The 22,290-nt window shown below is 35.6% G+C and overlaps 1 protein-coding gene across 2 annotated transcripts in view; it reads right to left on the bottom strand.

The window, feature by feature from the left end:
* Positions 1-473: 473 nt before the first annotated feature.
* KIAA0408 (KIAA0408 ortholog) overlaps positions 474-22,290 on the bottom strand; it is a 35,601-nt gene continuing 13,784 nt past the window's right edge. Inside the window, exons 3-7 of one of the 2 annotated variants that reach the window (XM_025382444.1) lie at positions 13,779-14,019; positions 9,405-9,767; positions 9,237-9,316; positions 5,796-7,128; positions 474-3,703 (exon numbers count right to left, since the gene is read on the bottom strand). In XM_025382444.1, coding sequence (XP_025238229.1) covers positions 3,530-3,703; positions 5,796-7,128; positions 9,237-9,316; positions 9,405-9,767; positions 13,779-13,913 — 2,085 coding nt within the window. In that variant the 5' untranslated portion in view covers positions 13,914-14,019 and the 3' untranslated portion in view covers positions 474-3,529. Of the gene's footprint in view, positions 3,704-5,795; positions 7,129-9,236; positions 9,317-9,404; positions 9,768-13,778; positions 14,034-22,290 lie in introns of both variants that reach the window. The other variant, XM_025382443.1, reaches the window with a different exon arrangement.

The following is a 22,290-nucleotide window of genomic DNA, read 5'->3' on the forward strand; positions in this document are numbered from 1 at the left end:
ATGTGCTGGTAAAGACCTCTCAATTCCTATTTCCAATGGGCCTGCCTCCATACCTCAGGCTGTATCTCTTTTCCTACATGCTGGTCCCCAGGACCGGGATTCTTGATCTTGGATCTTGCATTTGCCATTTTTTTTTTTTCCCCTAAACTCTTTATTTCTACCCTGGCCTCTGCAGAGTCAGGTCTCTGCTGTTTTAGGAAGAGATCTCCTTGAGGACAGACTGCGTGTCTGACCTTTGAGCGCCGTCCACCCTGGAGTCCTTGATGTAGTGCTCTTCCCAGCCCCTGAATCTGTCTGGGAAGTCAGGCAGATTTGGCTTCAATTCTACTATCTAGAGATCTTTTGGAAGAGGTTAGAGTGAACTGTGTACATATTTGAGTTTAGATTTCATAACATGCTCAACTTTACTGGAGTTCACTGCAGAAAAGGAGGGAAAGAAAAATGTTCTCGGTGTATACAAATGCCACAGACAGTTGTTTTTACGCCTACTTTATTTGATAGCTTCTAATAGCTGAAGGAGATTTCAATATCAAGTAATTGTTTATCACAAATGTGCCTAAAAATAATTTTAAAGATCTTTGTAGGGAAGCAGAAACTCTTTGAAGTCCAGATGTTTTCTCAAGATAACTAAATCTGGTAAAATCACCTATGTAGAAATAAATAATATTTTATGGCCACATCTGCAAAATGAAATATTATCATCTTCATTGTCGATATAAAAACAAATGAAAGTTATGGGTAATTTTTGATAAAATGAATTACACAAAGCATCATTTATATTTTTATATTTGGCTTTGGGACATAAGGCAATATGGAGAACTTATGTGACATACAAATACAAACACACACTCGCACACACACACAAACACACACAGAAACTCAAGTACTCCTCTCTGCCTCATTCTTATTCCTTTCTGAGATCAGCCCATAATATCAGTAATCCTCTGCTGAACTAAAATAATATTTTTGCTCCAAAAGTCTGCTAGGGAAAACATCTATTAATATATGTTTTTAAATCAAATATTTCCAGAAATGCTTAGAAGCCCCTTTAAATCTAGCAATGATAGCATAATAAAGGGTATATTCTAGGGAAGAAAATGCCCACCTAAAGTAGAAAGTTACCAGTTAAAAATCACAAAACATCAAAAAATATTTTCAAAGATTATTTCCATTTACCCAACAGGTTTTCCTATTTAAAAATTATAAAATATTTAAAAAGAGAAAACAGAACATTCAAATGATCTTAATTCAGTTTTACAATCAACGAGTTGGACTAGATGCTATTTTTTTTTTCTCAGCTCTAACTATAACTTTAGTCAACATAAAAAGATGTTAAAATGTGTCCCACTGGTTCATTCAACTGTTAGTAGAAAAAAGTGGCTTAAAATTGTGAAGCCTGAAAGTATAGCCATTCTAATTTACAGACAACAAAGGCAAGTCCTAGGAAGAAAAGTGATCATTCAAGGGCATCCATCCATTCAGAGATCAATCAATGTCACTGTTTTCAAATCTGCCTGATCATCAATATTTTGCTTTGTTTTGTTTTATTTTATTAATGGCTCTGGAGTCCCCATTCCTACCCCTGGAAATTTTGCTTTAGTAATTATGGGGTGAGATCAGAAATTTCATTTTTTAAAAGAGATCCTCAATATCCTAAGGAAACACAGATCATACCAGACTACTTAGGAAACAGTGGTGGAGAGGAACAGATAGGTTGCACAGTCCTTGGGCAGGCTCTCCACTGTCACACAACAGCATTTTCCTAACACGTCCGTCATTTTATGACCCAGGGTTCCACTTTCCTGGTGTTTTCTCCCCTCTAGCTGGAAAGCATATTATAAGAGTGATATTACTTGGTGTCTAGTTTACTTTTCTTTGATACTCCTGTGGAAAAGGATCTTCCTGAAGGAAATAAGAATTAAAAGCGTAGATTTATAGACCTTAGTTATCATCCAATCCAAATCACTCTAGATCTTTAATTCCATTTAAGTTCCGAAACTGTCCTTACAGTAAAGTATGAATCTAGACATCACCATGCTACAGTCTTGAGCCTTTCAAGGAAGTCTGCAATTTGAAAATTATTTTCTTTACCTCAGGTCATGGGGTACAACGAAGTGAATTTCTCTAAATGGTTCGAATACACCATAAGGAGATGGCTCTTGGAATACGTTTGGCTAAGAAGTTCTTAGTAAAAGAAAAGCTTAAATAGAATTAATATCTAATAACATAACATAATTGGTTTTACATAGTGACAGTAGAGAGCAAAGTTCCTTCTAAAATCTTCCATTTAGAATTCCAAGCCCCTCAACATTCATATTTCTGTCAGTTTTCAATATAGATTTTATGTGTTCGCTGTATGCAAACTGTAGCCAAAATATACATTTCTATTCCTGATGCTACTGTGGATGTCAAGGTTTAGTTTAAGCCTTTTTTTGTAGCAAATTATGAGAAGTATAATTCAGCTCTCAATGAAATATTATTCCTGATCTTCCTTGTTAGTAAAAAAGTAAATTATTAGTTTGTTATCTATTAATTTTAAGGAAAAGTTTAGAAAAAAGAAGAAAATAATAAATGACTTACCTCTAAGTATGTATGACTCCATGTTAAAGCAGCTAAACTAAAAGCTTACCACAACTTTAAGAAAAACTAAAATTCAACATAATTCAGTTTCTTTTTGCATCGCATTTAGGAAATGTTTGTCACTGAGGCTGACAAAATAAATTCATTATTTAGTCATGTCATTTATAATGCAGTCTCATGATACTGTCTCTGAGGATCAAATATTCAGTTAAAGCCATACTAGACTACCAAATAATATATAAAACTTTATGAACATTTTATGCTTGCTTTACAAGGCTGATCTATTAAACTTGTGACATTTTTATTTAAAAAGAATAAACAAGGATATCAATGGTATTATTTTATCCTTATATGGTTTTATGTGTGCCATAATCTACCAAGGTTAGATGTGTGCATAATTCTTCTTTTTCAATGTAGCTGGGGGCCAAGGAAGTGGTTAATTAATATTTGTACTGCAAATGCCTTAAGTGGATACCTATTAAAAGGTATACAAAATATAAACAGTACTGTATATTTTCAAAACTTTTAAATAAACACAAAGAATATATAGGTATACATGTTATAACTTCAAAGTCAACACTAGCACATAAGTTTTTCCTATCTAAATACATACTAGGATACTTCCTATTTCAACACATGCACCTACAAACACATGGCCATGCACATAACCTTACTTTCTGCCACTTGCAAGAAAGAATATACAATATTGTACATTGTTTCAACTTATATCATATTGGAAAATTAATGAGGATGGTATTAAAAAATTCTGACCTAAGAAATCAAAATACAGGAAGATAATTATTCCTTCAATTAAAAACACTGAAGACTGATGGAAAGTTAAGATTTAAATTGCTTGTCGGAAGAGAACAGGTCTGCCTGTAAACGCTCAGAATGCTCTGTTTGACAAGTGGACTAGAACTTCTGCAATATAGCAGTCCAGGCCAAAGACTTAAGCCATTGACGCTTCGGATCGCAGAGAAATGGTATAGTTGTGGGTAGATCTTCGCAACGCAGGGGGTGCAGATGGAGATCTGGATGCCCATCTGGAGGGGAGACGACGATTTGCTGGTCTAGCAGGTCGGGAAAATCCTTTTCCATGTGAGGCGTTCACTGACATGGATTCCTAGGACGCAAGTGAAAACATTCCTCACTCTCTGGCTACCAACAATAGGCTTCATATATGATGAGCTCAACTATAAAATTAGTCTGTTAGTAAATTTACAAGAAAGAAAAAGTATTGAAAACTAAAGAAGGTACTTGTCTAATATTTGTGGTTTTGAATGTTTTAAAGCAATTCAATTTTAATACAGAATATGCCATTTGATAATCTTGTCCCTTTCCTCACACTGACAAATTTTAATACAGTTAATCTCTTTGTAGAACTAATGATGAGCTCAGGATTTAAAATTTCAAGTTAAGTAACTTGAATATCATGGAAATACAGATGTTTCTTAGTGGGCGATGAGGAGGTTACAGTGTTACTTAAAAATAAAAAGATAATTTATAGAAGAAACCATTCATGTCAAGTTATTGACACTTTTAGAGGTGATAAGCAAAAGGCACACAAACCAAATGATTAATCTGATGCTTTTTTCCACTGGCACTATCAAAACCTTAAAATTATCATTAAAATACTTTTAAATACATCTTCATTCTAATTACTAATACAAAATTCCTATCTCTTGGGCATGTTCTGATGGGAGAGAACCTTTTCCTTCATTTTTCTTCTTTTTCTTTTATTTCCTTCCTTCTTTCCTTTTATTTTAATGGAAAAAAAAAAGCCTTCCTTGGTCCTTAAAATTAAAACGAAAGTACAAAGGTTCCATGACACACTTTATACACTTGGTTCTTATTGACCCTTCTTAGACCCCACAAAGCCTGTGCTCTTTCATATGAGCTAGGCAGTGAGGATGGCCTCCTATTTTTACTATTTTAGCCATGGTCTGACAGTAACCTGCAGTTTCTTTTTCTTTTTGGAGACCTATTTTTTAGATTTGTTCCTACAGGGGGAAGAACAAAAAACGAAAACAAAAGCTGCTCCTAAGGATCTCGAGTAGAGGACCTCCCTGCCAAACTCCCAACGAATGCAAAAAGGGAAATCATTTAGTATTATTTCTTGTTAGTTAATGAGAATTTTGTTTGGTTATCGTACAGATACATGTATTTCCCATCTTTAGCTACAGGACCTTGCAGGCATTGATGGGCTCAACTAAAAAGCAGAGAAATACAAAAGCAGAATATTTTTTGCACCTTATAAAGACAGGCAAGATTTCTCATAAGATGGATGAAAACTGATATTTTTGCAGAATTTGAAATCCACATAGTAATTTTTTACACCAGAAGGAAGCAACTTGCACAATAGTTTAAAACCATGCTGCATACCCACTGCATTCTATGAAACTAGGAGTGTTGAAGTATTGGTTAATAATAACAATATGTCACCTCGTAACTTTTTGTTAGGTTCTTAAACATTATATGAGTAAAAGAGAGTGTTGTATAACTCTTCTTTGTAAATACCAATTTCTTCGACTTCTTTTTCTCCTATAACTGATGAATATTAAACTCTCATAAATAGACAGGAACAAAAAAGATAACAGTTTACTTAAAATGTCCATTTGAGTGGGGTTTTTTTGGTCAATTTCTATGCTAAGAATACATAGAAATAAGAATAACCTTATTTATATATACTATCTTTTAGTTCCACAGATAAGAGGACTCTATTAGGCACTGTTAAATGATGTGTATTTCTCATATTCATATTAATGTGACTAATCCTATGAGAAAGAACATGAGTCAAATGCTGAGAATGACTGAACCAATCATAGTTAATAACTGAAAAGTGAAAATGATTTTTAAAATATTTTCCACACACTTAAAAAGAACCTTTAAAAGAATGAAATTCTACAAATCAAGAAATGTCCATTCTGAATATTTTTTCAAGAACATTTGATCTTCTTCAGTTTCCTAAATCCACTTACTGTATTTATGTTATCACATTTCAGAATTTTTCAAAAGTTACAATGTACTATTCTCAGTCTTAAAAACTACACCTTCAAGGTTCATGTTGAGTTATATTTATTTACAAACAGGGTCAAGAGGCTAAGAAGAGTCCAAAACTTGTGCCCCCATTCTGTTTATATGAATGGCACATATGAACAGAATTCAGAGCCATTACTAATATGGATGCTACCAAATTATGTTATTTGCTTTCTCACCTCTGTTATCTTTTTCCGATCTATTCCTTGCTTCACTTCCTGTCCCCCCCACACAGCTGTCTTTTGCTGAAACTCTTGTTCCATTTGGAGCATTTCTAAATGCTGACTTAATGTGGCACCACCACTGACATCAGAATTACATTTGGTCCAGTTATCCCGGAAGCACGTAGAATTTTGCAGTGCAGACTCTGTTGCTGTCTCATAGGTTTTCAGCAGCTTTTCCACAACACCATAATTTGACCTGGGATCAGCTGACCTTGGACGGCCAGACAAATTACTCGGTCTCCAGTCATGCTCGTGGAGCATATTCCGATAACTGCGAGGACTTAGGTGTCCCTGCATTTGTCTTACTAGGCCTGTTGTGGATTTCTTGGTGGGATTATCAGGCACATTTTCCATGGGCACAGGCATGTGGGCATTGGTTTTCCAAATACCAGACACATCATTACTTTGTGATATGCTACCTGTGTGAGCAGATGAAGTATCACAGGGCTTGAGATCCTCCGATAATTTTGAGCAGCTTTGATTTTGCTGTATTGCCTGACAATTTCTATCTGTTCTAAATACAGTTCTGTTAAATTCATCAGTCTTTGCTGCCAGCTTCTTGTTCCTTGTAGTCCTTTCAAAGCCACAGCTGAAGTTTCTAAGTGGGCTACTGCTGTCTGCCACTGAGGAGTTACAGTCATTACTTACATGAAGATCGGGATGAGATTTAGCAGGGTGATCTGGGATCACCGTTTCATATTTTGGATTACTGGGGGTAGAGCAGGTTTTCTGAAACCATGAAGTAGAGGGGCTCCTTTGTGCACCTATCCCAATGTCATATGACCACATGCTAAGTCCAACATCCTCATTACTTGGAGGCTTGCTATCTATTTTGACTTCTGGTACCAAAGAGGAAAAGATGATACCATCTTTCAAAGTTTTCCCTTCATTTGGATACAAAATAGACATCTCATGTTGTCTCAAAGGGAAGTGAGGGTTGTAATTCCTTTCACTTTGACCCTCATGGGGCACCCAGCTGTTGTGGTCTAACCTTTCCTTCCATCTTTCATAGGCTTGTTCAGAATCTGAGCTGGGAATATTTCGAGAGGTGCTTCTTGGAGGAGGAACTGGTGGAGTTTCATTTCTTTTCAAATCGATTGTATCAATTCCACATTTTTTCGCAGAATTGCTCTGGAGCATATTGGTACAGCTCAGATTCTTCCTATTTTTCTGTTTTTCTTTTTCTAAACTACTTGGAAGAATGCACGGGTCATTGTTGATCATGGGGTCCCCATGAGGTATATCAGTTACATTTGGCATTTCCTGGAGAAAAGAATCTGACTTCATCCTAAACAACAATAAAACATGGTGTATTAGTTATAACTTTATTTAGAATAAGCTCTCTACAGCAACCATGGCTAAAGCAATGAGTTTCTGCTATAATAAAAGGATTCACAACTCCCTCATACATCATTTTTATATAAATCTCCCAGTTAAAAACTTCAAGTCCTTTTATGGTAGAATGAAGTCTACCTTTCAGTGTTATATTCAATGCCCTACATACTCTGACTCAAACTCTTTCCAAACTCCTCTCTCATTTTCACTATTACCTGAGACTTCACCTACCCTGAGATTGAACTATGTAGTCTCCTGGGTTTCTGCTACTGGCATTTCCCTTTCTGTAGCTTTTATCTTGCCATTCCCTTACCTCCTCTCTGCCTGCTGAATTCTTATTCATTATGTAATGTGAGCTCAAGTTCTTCTCCTTGAATGTGAAATAACATTTTAAGTAGTCAGATAGAAATCTGAATAAAAGTGCAATGAGGCATGAGTAATTCCAAATGGAAAGTGTCATTTGGGCTTGAAAAAAAAGTAAAATTTTTTTGGATGACTTGAGTAAAAAGCATATAGGATTAAAGTAAAAGGCAAAAGGAGTAAATACTATGGCTATTAGAAGGAAAATAAGTACTTTGATATGGATGAATTATAAAGCAGAGTGGGGAGGATAATGAAAAATGAGAGAGAAACATTAGGTCATGCCAAATTGTAATGTCTCTGAATTACAAATATCTTGCACCTTGTTCTAAAGTCCATCGGGTGACAATAAGAACTTTATATTAGGTGTGATTTGTAAAAGAAAATTGTTAAGTCTTTTCTGGGTTATATTAAATAAGCTAAATATCACAATTCAAACTTAATCACACTGATAAATATAAATCACATTTATACCTCTTCAAATTATAAAAGATTATGGTATAGCTTACAATAAAATGTGGATAAATACCTATTAACAGAGAATAGAAACAAAACTAAATGGGCAAATAGAGGACAAAGTTATGTTTAAAACAAGACTGGCTAAAAAAATCTACTGCAAGTCAGCACAAAAATTCTTTCTGAGCTTCCTAACAACTAATGAAAAATAAGGGAATGCATTTGTGTAGCTTTCTAAATGAAGCATACTGCCCCATGAGGACAGATAAATGTTGATCCTAGAATAATCCATCTTTACTTAACTTGTAGAGAATTCCAATGTATTTGTTAATTTGGCTAAAACTTACTGTTGTAAGTATATATTGTTTCCAAATGGAAACAGCATTTTTTTGTGGCATGTGTACATGTGTACATATTTATAATATGTTGTTCTGAAAAGTATGTAGGCCTCCATTATATAAATACTAATTGAAGTAAAATAAAGTACTCTTAAGCATTAAATATTTTAGTAGAACATGATTATATAAGCAAAATGCCACACTGTTAAATCTGACATCGTTCAATGATACGTTTAACTGAATTAGTCCAGTTGCACACTCTCATTGCTCAAATGCTCAGAATGAGAAAGAACTACTTTAGAGGTTACTTACTGATTTTTTTATAGAGGGTCTTCCTTAATTAAACACCAAAAACAGTAAAGTATTACTAATAGATTACAAAGGGAATTGGAAGATTTGCTTTAAGAATTAGTGAACAGAGAAATAGACAATTACAGTTTCTGGCCTGGTGTGCTGGCTCACGCCTATAATCCCAGCACTTTGGGAGGCTGAGGCAGGGGATTATTTGAGGTCAGGAGTTCGAGACCATGCTGGCCAACATGGTGAAATCCCGTCTCTATTAAAAATACAGAAAAACTAGCTAGGCATGGTGGTGTGTGCCTGTAGTCCCAGCTACGTGGGAGGCTGAGGTAGGGGAATCGCTTGAACCTGGGAGGCAGAGGCTGCAGTGAGCTGAGATCACACCACTGCTCTCCAGCCTGGGAGACAGAGCAAGATTCCATCTCAAAAACAAGCAAAAAAAAAAAAAAAAAAAAAAAGAAATTAAAGTTTCTATCTCCCACCCTAGATAATACATTTTAATAACTCATTAATTCTTACATGTAAGGAGGAGGCAGTTTGGATTCATTAACTAAAAACAATATTCTTTTTATTTACCCATCTAAAATAATAATATGTACCAGCCTACCTTCTATGGTTAGACCGCTTTTGAATTTCCTCTTGAAAGCTGCATAATTCTTCACTAACCTTCGCAAGTTCTTCAAGAGCCTTTACACATATAAGCAACAGCCCGTTAGCACTTTGAAATGTAAATATTTCTTTAGAAACAGTTCTAGGCCAATCACATCTTACTTACTGTATTGAGGGCGCCAGAACAGCTCTTACTCTCTTCCTCAGAAGTCCTCAGGACAGGCCAGGCCTCACATTCCTTTTGGTTGTCTGTAGCCAGAGGATCCAAAAACCCTACTTCTGATTTTTTTGTTGCTTTTTGTTCCTTACACATTTGATTTCCTCCACTGACTAAGCTCTGCTCTGTTTTGTTTTCTTTTCTCAGACCATCTTCATGATTTGTCCTTATAAATTCACATTGTCCTAAATCGGGGTAATTTGGGGAAGATTCTATCATTTTGTCTGGAATGGTCTTCTCATGGTAAAGATCAATGATCTTAGCACGTTCATTCATATTGATTTCCCTCCGAAGCTTTACTTCCTGGCAAAGCTGTAAGAAAAAGAAAACAAAATTAAAACTTCTTTTCCCTTAATTCACTTTGTTAATATTCTTGATACTAAGCAAACCACTTTGAGTTCTCTTTGCCATATTAAAATATACTTCCTAGGTATTAATGCTTCGGCCTCTAAATAGTGCCTCTAAAATATGGATTAGCTGGAACAAGTTTGATGAAACATAAAGGCTACTTTTATTAGGGCAACACATGGATGCTAATTCTTTCTGACCAGCAATCAATCATTCAAAAAATGAAATAAATCTGTATTTGTATATAAATACAGAAACACTGTCACAAAATTAGAATGACCTGAATCAATTACTGGACATACTATATAATTGCTTTCAGAGAAAAGCAAGAATTTAACATTCAAGCCATAGTTTCCAAACGTCTGGTCCCACTTGTACACTAACATTTAATTGTCTAAATGCTTGACAATCTCATATAGTAAGTCAACTTACTCTGTTCCTTAAATAGTCACTTGTCAGTCAAAAGATGTTTCCTTTGGTTGGTCAATTACATTGGTGAGGGTTAGACATTACTGAGATTTTAAAAAAATGTCAAGGTGATACACATTTTTAAAAAGTTTCTTATCCAGATTAAAACAAATATGACAAAACCCTACGTGATATAATAGAACTGCAAGGCTTTGATCATCTATTAGTCTGTATTAAAGTAGAACCGAGATGACTTCTTTATGAGATCTTAGTTAAACCTGCACACACTCATTCAGTTCAATTCTGAACAGAGGAAAGAAATGGCTTTATCTTTAGGCTTGAGTCATGTAAAAGCTTGTCAAAGTTCAAAAGACTGTCAGATGACTATCAAAGCAAATGACTCTATATTTAACAGCCACAATCAATATCTACACTACATGTATTATTCAAGTAATATAACAGATTTATTGTTGCTTAATGAATACCAGTAACTCAGTTGAGAGAAGCACTAGAGTTGATGCCTGAAATATATACGGTGCATTTATTTTTCTTATGCTTATAAATTTATTAGTATTTATTGTATGAAATCAGGATAGCATCAAACTGCAGCCATGAATCGATTGTTTGGTCCCTGCCAAATTATTTGTACTGAACTTCTGTGGGCATTATGGTTTGAGCTGACCTTGAGGGTTATAAGAAGCCACCCTAAAGAGTACTTTTTTTTTTTTTTTTTTTTTTTGAGACGGAGTCTCACTCTGTCGCCCAGGCTGGAGTGCAGTGGCCAGATCTCAGCTCACTGCAAGCTCCGCCTCCCGGGTTGACACCATTCTCCTGCCTCAGCCTCCCCAGTAGCTGCGACTACAGGCGCCCGCCACCAGGCCCGGCTAGTTTTTTGTATTTTTTAGTAGAGACGGGGTTTCACCAGGTTAGCCAGGATGGTCTCTATCTCCTGACCTCGTGATCTGCCCGTCTCGGCCTCCCAAAGTGCTGGGATTACAGGCTTGAGCCACCGCGCCCGGGCTAAAAAGTGACATGTTAAATTTAAGGATGTTGTTGGTGAAACTGTCCTGTTTTTGAGAAGTCATGAGTGAAAACAAAATTGCTTTAGTTGCAAAACCAGGGGAAAATGTGCTATTCCTGGGAAATAAGTTTGCCTTATCATTTGAATTTGAAAGTATATGTACCTGATAATTTTTGTTAGTTACTAGAAAGACTCACTGGTACATTTCATATACGATCCTTCCTCCTGTCTTCAGCTCATCTTTCTATTTTTGTTTTTGCATATTTTATATTATACCTAATTTTATGCCATCTTAAATTTTCTTGCGGACTTATGTGAGGTATGAATAACCAAATAACAATGTTACTGATGGAAAACTATTTTGTAAAAAAGTAATCTAAGTTACTTGGTACTCAGCCCTTGTCAATGGTTACCTGTTTATTCTACCAACGGATACAGGCAGGAGACTACAGTGTGGGGAAAAAAAAAAAAAATCCCAGATGTCTATAAGTTCTATCCAGAATTTCTATCTGGATTATTTCAAATTTCACATGATCCAAGTATGAACATCTTGGTTTTGCCATAGCAAATGCAATGACTGTGGATAGTGGCTGAACAGTGAACTATGAGCATTTTAATAGCCAGTACTATATCCTCTCATTAGATATTAAAATCACTGAAGATATATGTGCATACCTGGGAATCTACAAATCTCTAGTACATGACTTAATAATTTACATCTGATTTAACATGTAGAACTTTGTGATAAATGTTAAACAAATACAGTCTTTTATGCTTGCGGCATGAGATTATTTTTCCTAGTGTTGATTTCTTAATTTTAGTTTAAAAAATTATCTTGATTCTCTGTGACATGTGAAGAAACTTTCCTCTTGTTTTCCTTGATCTTTCTACCCCAGCTTTGAAGCCTGTAAGAAGGTACCTTTTATACATGTTTGGCATATATATTAGTAAGGGTAGCACAGTGCTGGTATTCAAGTCTTTATTGAAAAGCATCATCTGTAGGCATTAGGGGTAAGCACATTATCTAAACAAATTCCCAGCTATGGAGCTGTATAGCACAGGCAGCAAAACATAAACAGCAGTACAGCTACTCTCCAAGATAAAAAAAAATGACAGCTTTTCTGTCTCCCTGATACAGAAAGAGATGTTATCTCTATGAGGTATAATTTGATGTTTAAAACATATTTCGTGCCTGCTAATTGATAAGGCTAATATTTACCTTAGATGAACTCTATAGAATTGTCAGAATCATTATTGGACAGTAATAAATTTAATCAGACAGCAGTTTCTTTTAACTACATGGCTTTAAAAATTGGTAGACTAATCCTGCATCCCTTAGTTATTTTGCTTGGATGCTAGAATTGTCTGAGACTGTTACCAACTGAACTTCCCAAACATTTGTGAGGCAATGACCTAGGACTACGGGTCAGTTTCTGACTGAACTTGAGTTTTGAATTCTGATTTGACCAGGGAATCTCTTTGTTGATCCAATCTGAGTATGGGTAGAGGGGTTAAAGGAGCAAGTAGACACATTTTCCAAACTATAGAGGGACAAGAAGTATATATTCTCCTATAATCCCTAATCATATACTACATGCCTGCCTCCTCAGCTCTATTTTAGAGGAAGGGCTTAATAGTTACTTTTCTTCAGCTTTCTTCCTACTGTGCCAATTCATATTTTATTCACAGTCAATTACACGGCTGTTAATAAGAAACATGACAGAACTATAAACACATAAAGCACTTACTTTGTCTGCAAAAAAGGTCAAGAAGTCTTAAAGTAACAACTTTGGTAATGCGCATAAAACCATATAAAGTCAATACTATGTATGCTACCAAAAGAAAGCAAGATAAGCATAAATTATTTCCTGTTGGTGCAAAAGCCTGAATATACATCAATGCAAATGCTTGAAGGAAATATTTAAGGGTCAAAGGACTGAGGGAGGGTTAACGGAAACAAAATGACTGTGTCAGAGTCATGTTATTTTTCATAACCTCTTTTCCAATAAATATGCACTAAATGTGCACACCTTAATAGAATACATCTCATGTCTACTGCCATTTTCTGTTTGATATATGATACTCCTTTTGATTATACTGAGCTATCTAACATGTAATTTCCTTTAATAGACATTACTCATAAATCTTCTTAGGAAAGATCTATGTTCTAATGCCCAATTATAATTTTACTAATCTATGTCCTACCAAGTATATCTTTCTTGCATTTTAGTCCTGGCCCTGGTATTTGAAAACTCATACAAAATACATACCTCACTTTTGATAAAAAAGCTCTCTCATCAGAAAATAATAAGTTGAAACATTTTAGAGTGACATTTCAAATGCTTAATTTTCATGCAGTGATATAAAATAATCCTTACAATGCCACTGGATAAGATTATGCTATTTTTGTTCTAGTAAATATCACTGAGAAATGCACCTCTTAGGTGGAATAAGGAAAACAAAAGAGTTTCCAATACAAAACAGTCAACAGAATTTTCATCCTGCACTTAAACATTACAGTACATCCACAACAAATTAAAGTGTACCTCTTCTATTTTCTTCTGCATAATCTTCCATTGACTTTCCCATTCCTTTCTTTCATTGTCAAATTGGTCCAGTAATTCCATCTTTTCCTTATGCCAGTTAGTCTCTGTGTTCTCCCACTGCTTATGTAGGTCCATGGCAACAGTGTAAGTGTCGGTGAAGAAGTGTTTCTGCTCTTCTCTGCCTCCTCTTAACCGTTTCTTGGAAGCTTGAAGTTGTTTTATTTGAAGCAGTCTCACTTGCCTTTAAAATAAAGCCTAATATAAACATAACAAGAGAGAGTTCCAAATCCATGTGCTTTCTGGAAATACATTTATCATTTTGTCGAGCCATTCACATAAACAAACTATAGGAAAATTAGACTCAAAAGAAAAGAGATGACAACAGTCTACTTAAGAAGAAACTAACACAGTCAATAAAGTTAAAAGTATTGTCCAAAGTTTTTTTCCCTTTCTGAGACCAGACAGCAAAATTATAGTGGACAAGATGATTAAATGCACATGTGAGATATAATCATCCCTTTAACCACTTACTCTAAAAGTAGATTTTTTCATGAATATCTAAGAGTGGAAGTATATAATTCAAATGTATGGTCACTTCTACAGACTGTGACAGATTCTGCTGCAATAAAATTATTCTTTCTGTTCTGATGCAACCATACTCTTATGACTTAAATTCCTGAAACAGAGCTGGGTTGCAGTCTTAATTCTATGTTCAGAGATCAAGCCTGTGCCAAATGTCATTACTGTGTTACTTATTAAGACCCCAAAGTTGGTAGTCAACTTGGGACTGATGTATCATCCAGAAACTAATCTAAATTATAAAAAATATATTCATTATGTCACTTCATCAAGGAAAATCTAGAAGCACCAAAACTATCCTGTGAAATATATGTTAAAATTTATCCATGCTCTCTTTTCCTTTGAATAGACTCTATACTATAAACTGCTTAGGATATCGAATACAGAGAATTGAAGAAAACATTTTGCTCGGTTTTCAGGGAATCCTCTATTACATTAAGTAGTGACTGAAATAATTAATTTTCTAGCCTTCAGGGATGTGTATTTAAGGTTTGAAGTCACAATTTAAAATACCAGCTATGTAACTCTGGTATAAGTCTAAAATTTCTGAGATTTAGTTTTTTGCATTAAAATGGGGATAGTCATAGAACTGTTAAAAAGATTAAATGGCATACTGAATGCAGAGTAGTTTGAGAAATTTAAGAAAGTTTTCTATTTTTTGCTTTACAAAATTTCATTTTGACTTCAATTAAAAATACTTTTTGTATTAAATAAGTCATGTGCCTTTTTAGGAGGTAGAAAAACATGTTTAAAATGTTTGAATCTCTGCTTAAGATAATTGTGCCTATAAGATGTCTAACTCTTCAGTCACTAGGCCATTATCAAAATGCTATAACTTACTGGTGGCAGCTAATGCTAATTATGGACAAAGATCCCAACAATCAATAGCTTTGTGGGTGCTGGCATTACCAAATTAAGCCCACATACCCAAGCAGCAAGCGCCAATTTTGTATTCACAGAAGATAACTGCATATTTCATATCCTAAAAGTAAGATAAATATCGAAGACTAATTTTATTTTTGTCAGACTGTTGTGAACATACATATCTGAGTGGTAAACAGTTTTGAACATAGATTTTTTGAGTCACAATCAATGAATTAGAATAGAATAAGAATAAAAAATGTTAGCTATACATGCAGGGTTCTGCCTTCAAAACACCCTAATAATTTAAGGATCTATATTGTTACTCTACTCTCAAACTATTTACTAAAGATACTTTGATAATTTTTTCCTATGTCTTTGGCAATAGTACTATTATGATTAATTCAGTCAAGAAAAAATACATAATTTTAGATCTAGCTATTAAAGGTGCTATCATGTCTCACTTGTCTTGAAACTAGCAGACTGCTTTAAAACCATATGTAATTAACTGTGTGGTGAAACTACCTTGCTGACTAGAAAGTATTTGCCACTGTAATTTCTTAGGAAGAATGGTGTGGACTGAGATAATAAGACATAACTGCAGATTTAACCAAAGAAGCTAAAAAAGGATGCAGACTAATTTCAAGCTACCTGGAAAAGAGGAGCTATGATAAATCCATGTTTTATCCCAACTGTCTTTAAACACTGGAAATGTTCCGAAATCACCATAAAGTCTTTTCTACAATTATGTAGCAAATGGCTCCAATTTTTCCTTCTATTCCTAACTCTTCTCGAATCGTTTCCACACTACTGTTGAAAGATGCCAGGCCTTTCTCTTTTTAACCTACCAGAAGATCATTCAGGAATACCCTAAATCAGTCTTGCTGTTGATAACAAGACTATATGTAAACCCAGGTAACAGTCCTGAAGCAGAATGAATCCTGCACCTATCTGCAAAGAGCCAAACTGATCGCTTAATATGGAGAAGGGCCAATGTATGGAGCTTTTCCTTTCCAGGCCCAGAGCACTTGCTAGTGCCAAAATATGTAATAGTTATGGATCAGAAACAAGTCTTTACAAGAACATTTCTATAGAGCAATATCTGTGCCAATTTTTTGTGGAAGGATTTGGCCTCCTTAGCATCTCAGTCTTGTCATAAATATAATGTTAGATGTTAACGTAGCCAAACATATTGCTTCCACCTCTAAATATAAAGGGGGAGGGGCATAAAATTATTTTGGAGATTAAGTGAGCAAAAGGGAAAAATGCTTAAAAGATGTGCCTAAACCCTGCTCTGGATCATAGCAAATGCCTGATAAATACTTGCTTCTTGTTTTCTTCCTTCTGTCCCTTGTTCCCTCCCTTCCTCTTCTTGTCTTTCCTCCCTCCTTCCCTTTCTCCTCTCTTTTCTTCATCTATCCCTCTCCCTGTTGTTCTCTGGGAAAAAAAAAACCTGATTATTTTGATCTTTATTTAAAAACGAGATAGAAGCAAGTATAATTGTGTGAACTCTCATATTCTCCATGATCTTCTTTTGCCTTTTTTCAAGTATTTTAAAGATACATGTCAAGTATTTAAAGAAAAAGTTTTATTGTTAGTAAAAATGTGAACAAATCTTATGTAAAACTGCTTTTGTTATAAATCTGACTTAAATATTACCAAAAAAAAAATCAAACTGAAGGGGCAACTTTGTAGAGACAGAATGTTTCGTAATGAGAAGTTATGGGGTAAAGTGGTTCAGCAGATTCAAAAACTCAATTTAAGTGCTCTGTACTGGGGCAAAAATAAAAGTTCTTTTTGTTCCTAGTTGTCATTCATTTTCTCCCACAGATACTGGCATCTATGTGGGAGAGAAGGAAGGATTTCTGCTGTCTGTGTCCCCTACCCCATATCTCTTTGGCTCTCCAGTTTATGTTGTTCCTTCTAGAATTCCATTTCAGAATAAAAATTTATTAGAGCAAATGTAAGAGGACAGAGTGAGCTGCAGTACTTAGTCACACACCCCAACTCTAAACCAGCATTGCATAATCCCTTTTAACTTACTTCCCCTTTCCAGGGCTGAAAGCCAGAATTATAAAGAGTTGTGAGTGGGTTGCATAAGTATGGTGATGGGAGGCAAATAGTTTTGCTAGCCTTCCGGCCCTACCAGTAAGCAAAGTTTAAGAGTAACATACAAGTCTCACCAGAAATTTTCATCCCCCAGATTAGCCTCCGTCTGGTCATGGCAGCAATTCTTTCTCCGAGGGGTGCTCCATTCTTAGGAGACCTTGGTCACTACCCTTTCAACCTCCACCTTGCCCATTGAAAACTGGATTGCAGCCAAACAAACCAAACAGCGTTCCTTAGGGGCAGCTGCTCCATTTCTACTTCTCTCTTTTTAGATTATTGTTTAGAGTACTTGTTTCTTGCTCTCCTTATTTCCTTTTGCTAAACATATCACTTTTCATATAATTAAAGATTTTTCATTTATAAGAGGTTACATATTCCAATAGAAATGCCACACACAGTAGGTACTGCTAATCTCACAATTCCCCTAGAAGACTCATTTGGCCTGAAGATGCTTTGCTTCTGATCAACTTTGATGGACTAGGAATTCCCATGCTTATAACCTATCAGAGTAATGTACCATTTACCTCCTAAATTCTCTATCCCTTTCTCCAGGCTATTATAATCACTTGAATTATTTCAATGAATTAATAAATCTCATTCCTCTCTATTGTTCACTTGCAATTGAATCTTTCCAAAGACCACCGTGATTTGACTTTGTTACAGGGTAAAAGGGAAATTTTTTTCATTGCTGTTTATTGCCGTTTTAGCACATTCCTCATGCTCCAACAAGGTCAAAGAGACACTACCACAATTCCGAATGAATCAACTTTACAGTCTCATTTAATAATCTTCTTTCTTGTTTTCTTTACAGTTATTTACTCAAATTAGAAAACATCCAAGCTGTATGCACACTGATTTTACTTAACTTATAAAATGCAACAACCTTTAAAGCAAACATTTGGTTTGAGTAAACAATGTCTAAAACTAACCATCGTGAACAAAAGACATAGTGGTAAGTTTCCCTCCTAACTATAGATTATTCAATTATGAATGGCATAGACTTCAGCTCAAATTACAGAAACACTAACTCTACAGAGAGTCCACCACCACCTTAGATAAAACTAAAATATGTTTTTCACCACAATTTTCAAATGCCAACAATCTCAAGGATTGTGAACTTTAATTTGCAAATGTTAAAAGTCTTTATATGAATTAAAAAATCACATTTGAATAAATATACTTAGTGAAAATCAATGATGGGCAAAGTGCTTTTCAAACAACTGAGAAGCAGTGTTGGAAAAACAGTCTCAAAGAGCGGATGGTACTGTCAGTCCAGAGTTGGGAAATCTACCCTGAGCAGCTGAACAGCCTTTTTCCTAGGAGTCAGTACAATCTGTTAGGCACCCCGCCCACTGTTTTTAAGCCCAGACACAGACAACAGCAGAGACAGATGTTGAAATTACACTCCACTTAAACAGTATCCATAGTTCAAAACATCTCACCAGCAGCCCCTCTGTAGCCTGCCCTAATTAGTCACTTGCTTGTAAACTTGCCGGAAAGAAACATACCTTTCACACTGGGGAGAAATCCTACGGATGCTCGACCACTGGTCAATCTAGCAATGGAAGGAAGTGGATGGCTAGCTGTCTTAAAGAGAAAAGTCTCAACTCGGTGAATCTCAATTCTTTACAAGAAAAGGGGATGCAAAATAAGTCCAACCATTCCACAGAGCAGTACTGACAAGTCCCTTTGAAACCTTCACCACTTTTACAAGTCAAAAAGCTGCTCAGCGTAGTGTCACAGCAGCAGCTGAGACTACAGTGACGTCAGTTACTTGGAGGCGGCCTTCAAGCCACCTCTTCCAACCAGAGCTCTGTAACTTTAGAGCAGCTCCTGCTCTGGGTAAACAACTCCAGGTCCAGGACATTTTTAGCTTTTATAATAGAGCCCAGTATTTTCAAACTTGCCAAAAGAGCTGGTTGTTAACATCATACGATGACAATGGCCAATTTTAGATTTATTTTATTAGGAAAGTAAACTCATTTTTTTTATAGGCAAGAATTATCTCGCTCCTTCCATACTTCTTTCTCCTTCTCAGCTGGTGGTAGGATGTACTCTGCTGCGCCTTTAGAAGTTTGCATCTGGATGTGGCAGAACAACATGTGTAGCATAATTATAAATACTACATACTCTCAAAAGATCTGTGAAAGTTACCAAACTTCTATCTTCAAATAAAATAGAAATGGGACATAAAGTCCAACCTCTTAGCTCTCTGTGATTCTGACAGTGTGTTGCTTTTATCTACAATAGTAGCGATGTCTTTACATTAGAGAAAATCAGAGCCCATGGGAAAGGATGAGATTTCTTACTGTGGAAGGACAAAACACACACACATACACACACACACACACACACACACCCCAAATATGAGATACTTATGGGCTTATTTTCCACTGAAGTGTGCCGCAGCCATAGGAAAAGAAAGCAGCCTAAGCGTATGGAAAAGTTCTCTAAATCATGATCAAATCAGCCTGTTCTGAAATGCTAGGAGATCTTGCCTCCCCAGCGACATTTCCAGGTTTATTGTGGCTTTGTACACACACCCACCTGATGGCATTTGGTTTAATTTAGCCAAAAAAGTCTCTAGAGCAATTTTGTGCCTAACTTAGCAAATATACAAGTTTAAACAATAAGGTCTTATCTTCAGGTCTGAAGAGCATCCCTGGTGTGGTCTTTAAAGTAATACATATTTACTGATATTATTTTCACCTGCTTCCAGATAAACATTTCATGAGGAGCTAAAGTTTAATAATAGTAACCTGCTCATGGTAGGACTTTAATACATGTAGGACCATCAAATGAAACCCTACTCTGTGTCTGGAAAGCCTGACATCATAATCTCAATAGCAAAAACAACAACAACAACAGTGATAGTTACAGTAATAATAGTAATTGCTCACTGAGGGGCAACTCTCTACAAGGTTCTGTGCTAAGTACTTTGAACAGACCTTTATCTGAGTTCACCCTCATAGCAATTCTGTCTGTAGATACTGATAATCTGATCTTACTGATAAAACCCAAGGCTCATAGTGGTAAAGCAACCTGCAAAAATTCATAGAAACACACCCATGTGGAGGAAAAGGGTTTGAAACAGGTTTTATTTTTTTTAATTGCAAACCATGGAATTTTGTCATAGAGATCTAGGTTTCAGTTCTACTGCCACCACTTATCTGTGTGATCTTGTAGACCCTGATTCTTCCTTAAAGAGATAATTACATTTACTTTAAGAGGCCATAAGAATATGAGGGAATATATATAGCGCCAAGCACACAATAAAGGGTAGTTCATGTCTACCTCCATACTTATGAGGCTAGGAAGAAGATTCTTTGAGAGAGGGAGAGGGAGGAGGGAGTTGCACAAAAACATCAATACAGAATTATCTTAACATTGTTTCCGGTCGGGCGTGGTTGCTCACGCCTGTAATCCTAGCACTTCTGGAGGCAGAGGCAGGTGGATCACTCAAGGTCAGAAGTTCGAGACAAGCCTGGCCAACATGGTGAAACCCTGTGTCTACTAAAAATAAAAAAATTAGCCAGGCATGGTGGCGCAGGCCTGTAATCCTAGCTACTAGTGAGGCTAAGGCAGAATTGCTCAAACCCGGGAGGCGGAGGTTGTAGTGAGCGGAGATGGCCTCACTGCACTCCAGCCTGGTTGACAGAGCAAGACTCTGTCTCAGAAAAACAAAACGAAAAACATTGTTTCCTTTACCTTTTCTTCTACTCCAAACGTCTTAACTTCTATGTATCACACTTGTAAATCAAATTAAGACTATTTTCTAAATCCTATTGAAAATTCAGATAGTATGTGTCTAAGTTACAAGAGATGTTACGTTGGACTATACTTCCTAAGTGTCACTCAGTAGTACCCATTTCAATCTCTTTTTTCATGGATGTCCCGGTGTGATTGTCCCAGGGCAATCACAAATAATTGCCTTATGTTTTAGAAAGAATTACATCATTCATACCTGATGACATACTAATCTTATAATTTCAATGTATAACAGATTCAAGTGCTTCATCTGCTTCTTGTCACGGTAAAGCTCATCTTAAATTGTACACAGAATCAAATACTAGTGAAAGTCTTTGATAAAAAGTTTACTCCAAGTTTACCACTTTTTCTAGTATTTACCAACCTTTTCTGTTGAATTTATATATATATGTAAAATTTATATTATATGTTATTTATGTATAATATATAATTTCCATGCCATATTTCACACCCCAAAGACAGAAAGTAAGTCAATTAGCTGATACAGTGCAAAGTCAAGAAATGTTCAGCACAGCTTTTGAGATTTTCCCTTGAAAACTTTTTGTTTTTTAAGAAAACTTTAGAAAAGTTTCCACAATTATGTACATAAAATGAACAGATTTAAAAGGCTGATGCTGGCATACTCAACCCTAACAGTTATATTCAGACGTCTTGAACTGCCTGAGGTTTTCAAGCAGGTGTCAGAATGACTGAAAACCTTATGGGAAAAAAAAAATGCAATTTGTTTTGTAAAGCGGTTTATCTCTAAACCATTTGAACATTTAAATCTTCAAATATGAAATTCACAAATGATTGTCCTATGTTTTAGAAAGAATTACATTATTCATACCTGATGACATACTAATCTTATTTCAACGTAAAACAGATATGTAAATAAATGTACCTAATAACACTTAATGGAAAATAAATGTAGAAACACCACCTGCTGTCAAGAAACAAAAAAGAAAATTCTAAAAAGGATTGGAAAAGATCTATATTAATAATAATATTAAGGCACAAGCAAAAACATTTTGAAAAGCGTAAAAGAGAAATAATGCGTGCATAAATGTCACTAGCAGGTGTTTCCAGACTTACAGAATTTTACAGTCAGAAAGAACTTCTGAAATCATCTAGCTAACCTTCTCATTTTACAGTTGAGGGAAGAGGCCCTGAGGGTAACTCATCTGCTCAAGGTCACAAAGCCATTTACTGGCCA

The sequence above is a fragment of the Theropithecus gelada genome, chromosome 4 (genome assembly GCF_003255815.1).
Source record: "Theropithecus gelada isolate Dixy chromosome 4, Tgel_1.0, whole genome shotgun sequence".
In the NCBI taxonomy this organism is placed as follows: domain Eukaryota; kingdom Metazoa; phylum Chordata; class Mammalia; order Primates; family Cercopithecidae; genus Theropithecus; species Theropithecus gelada.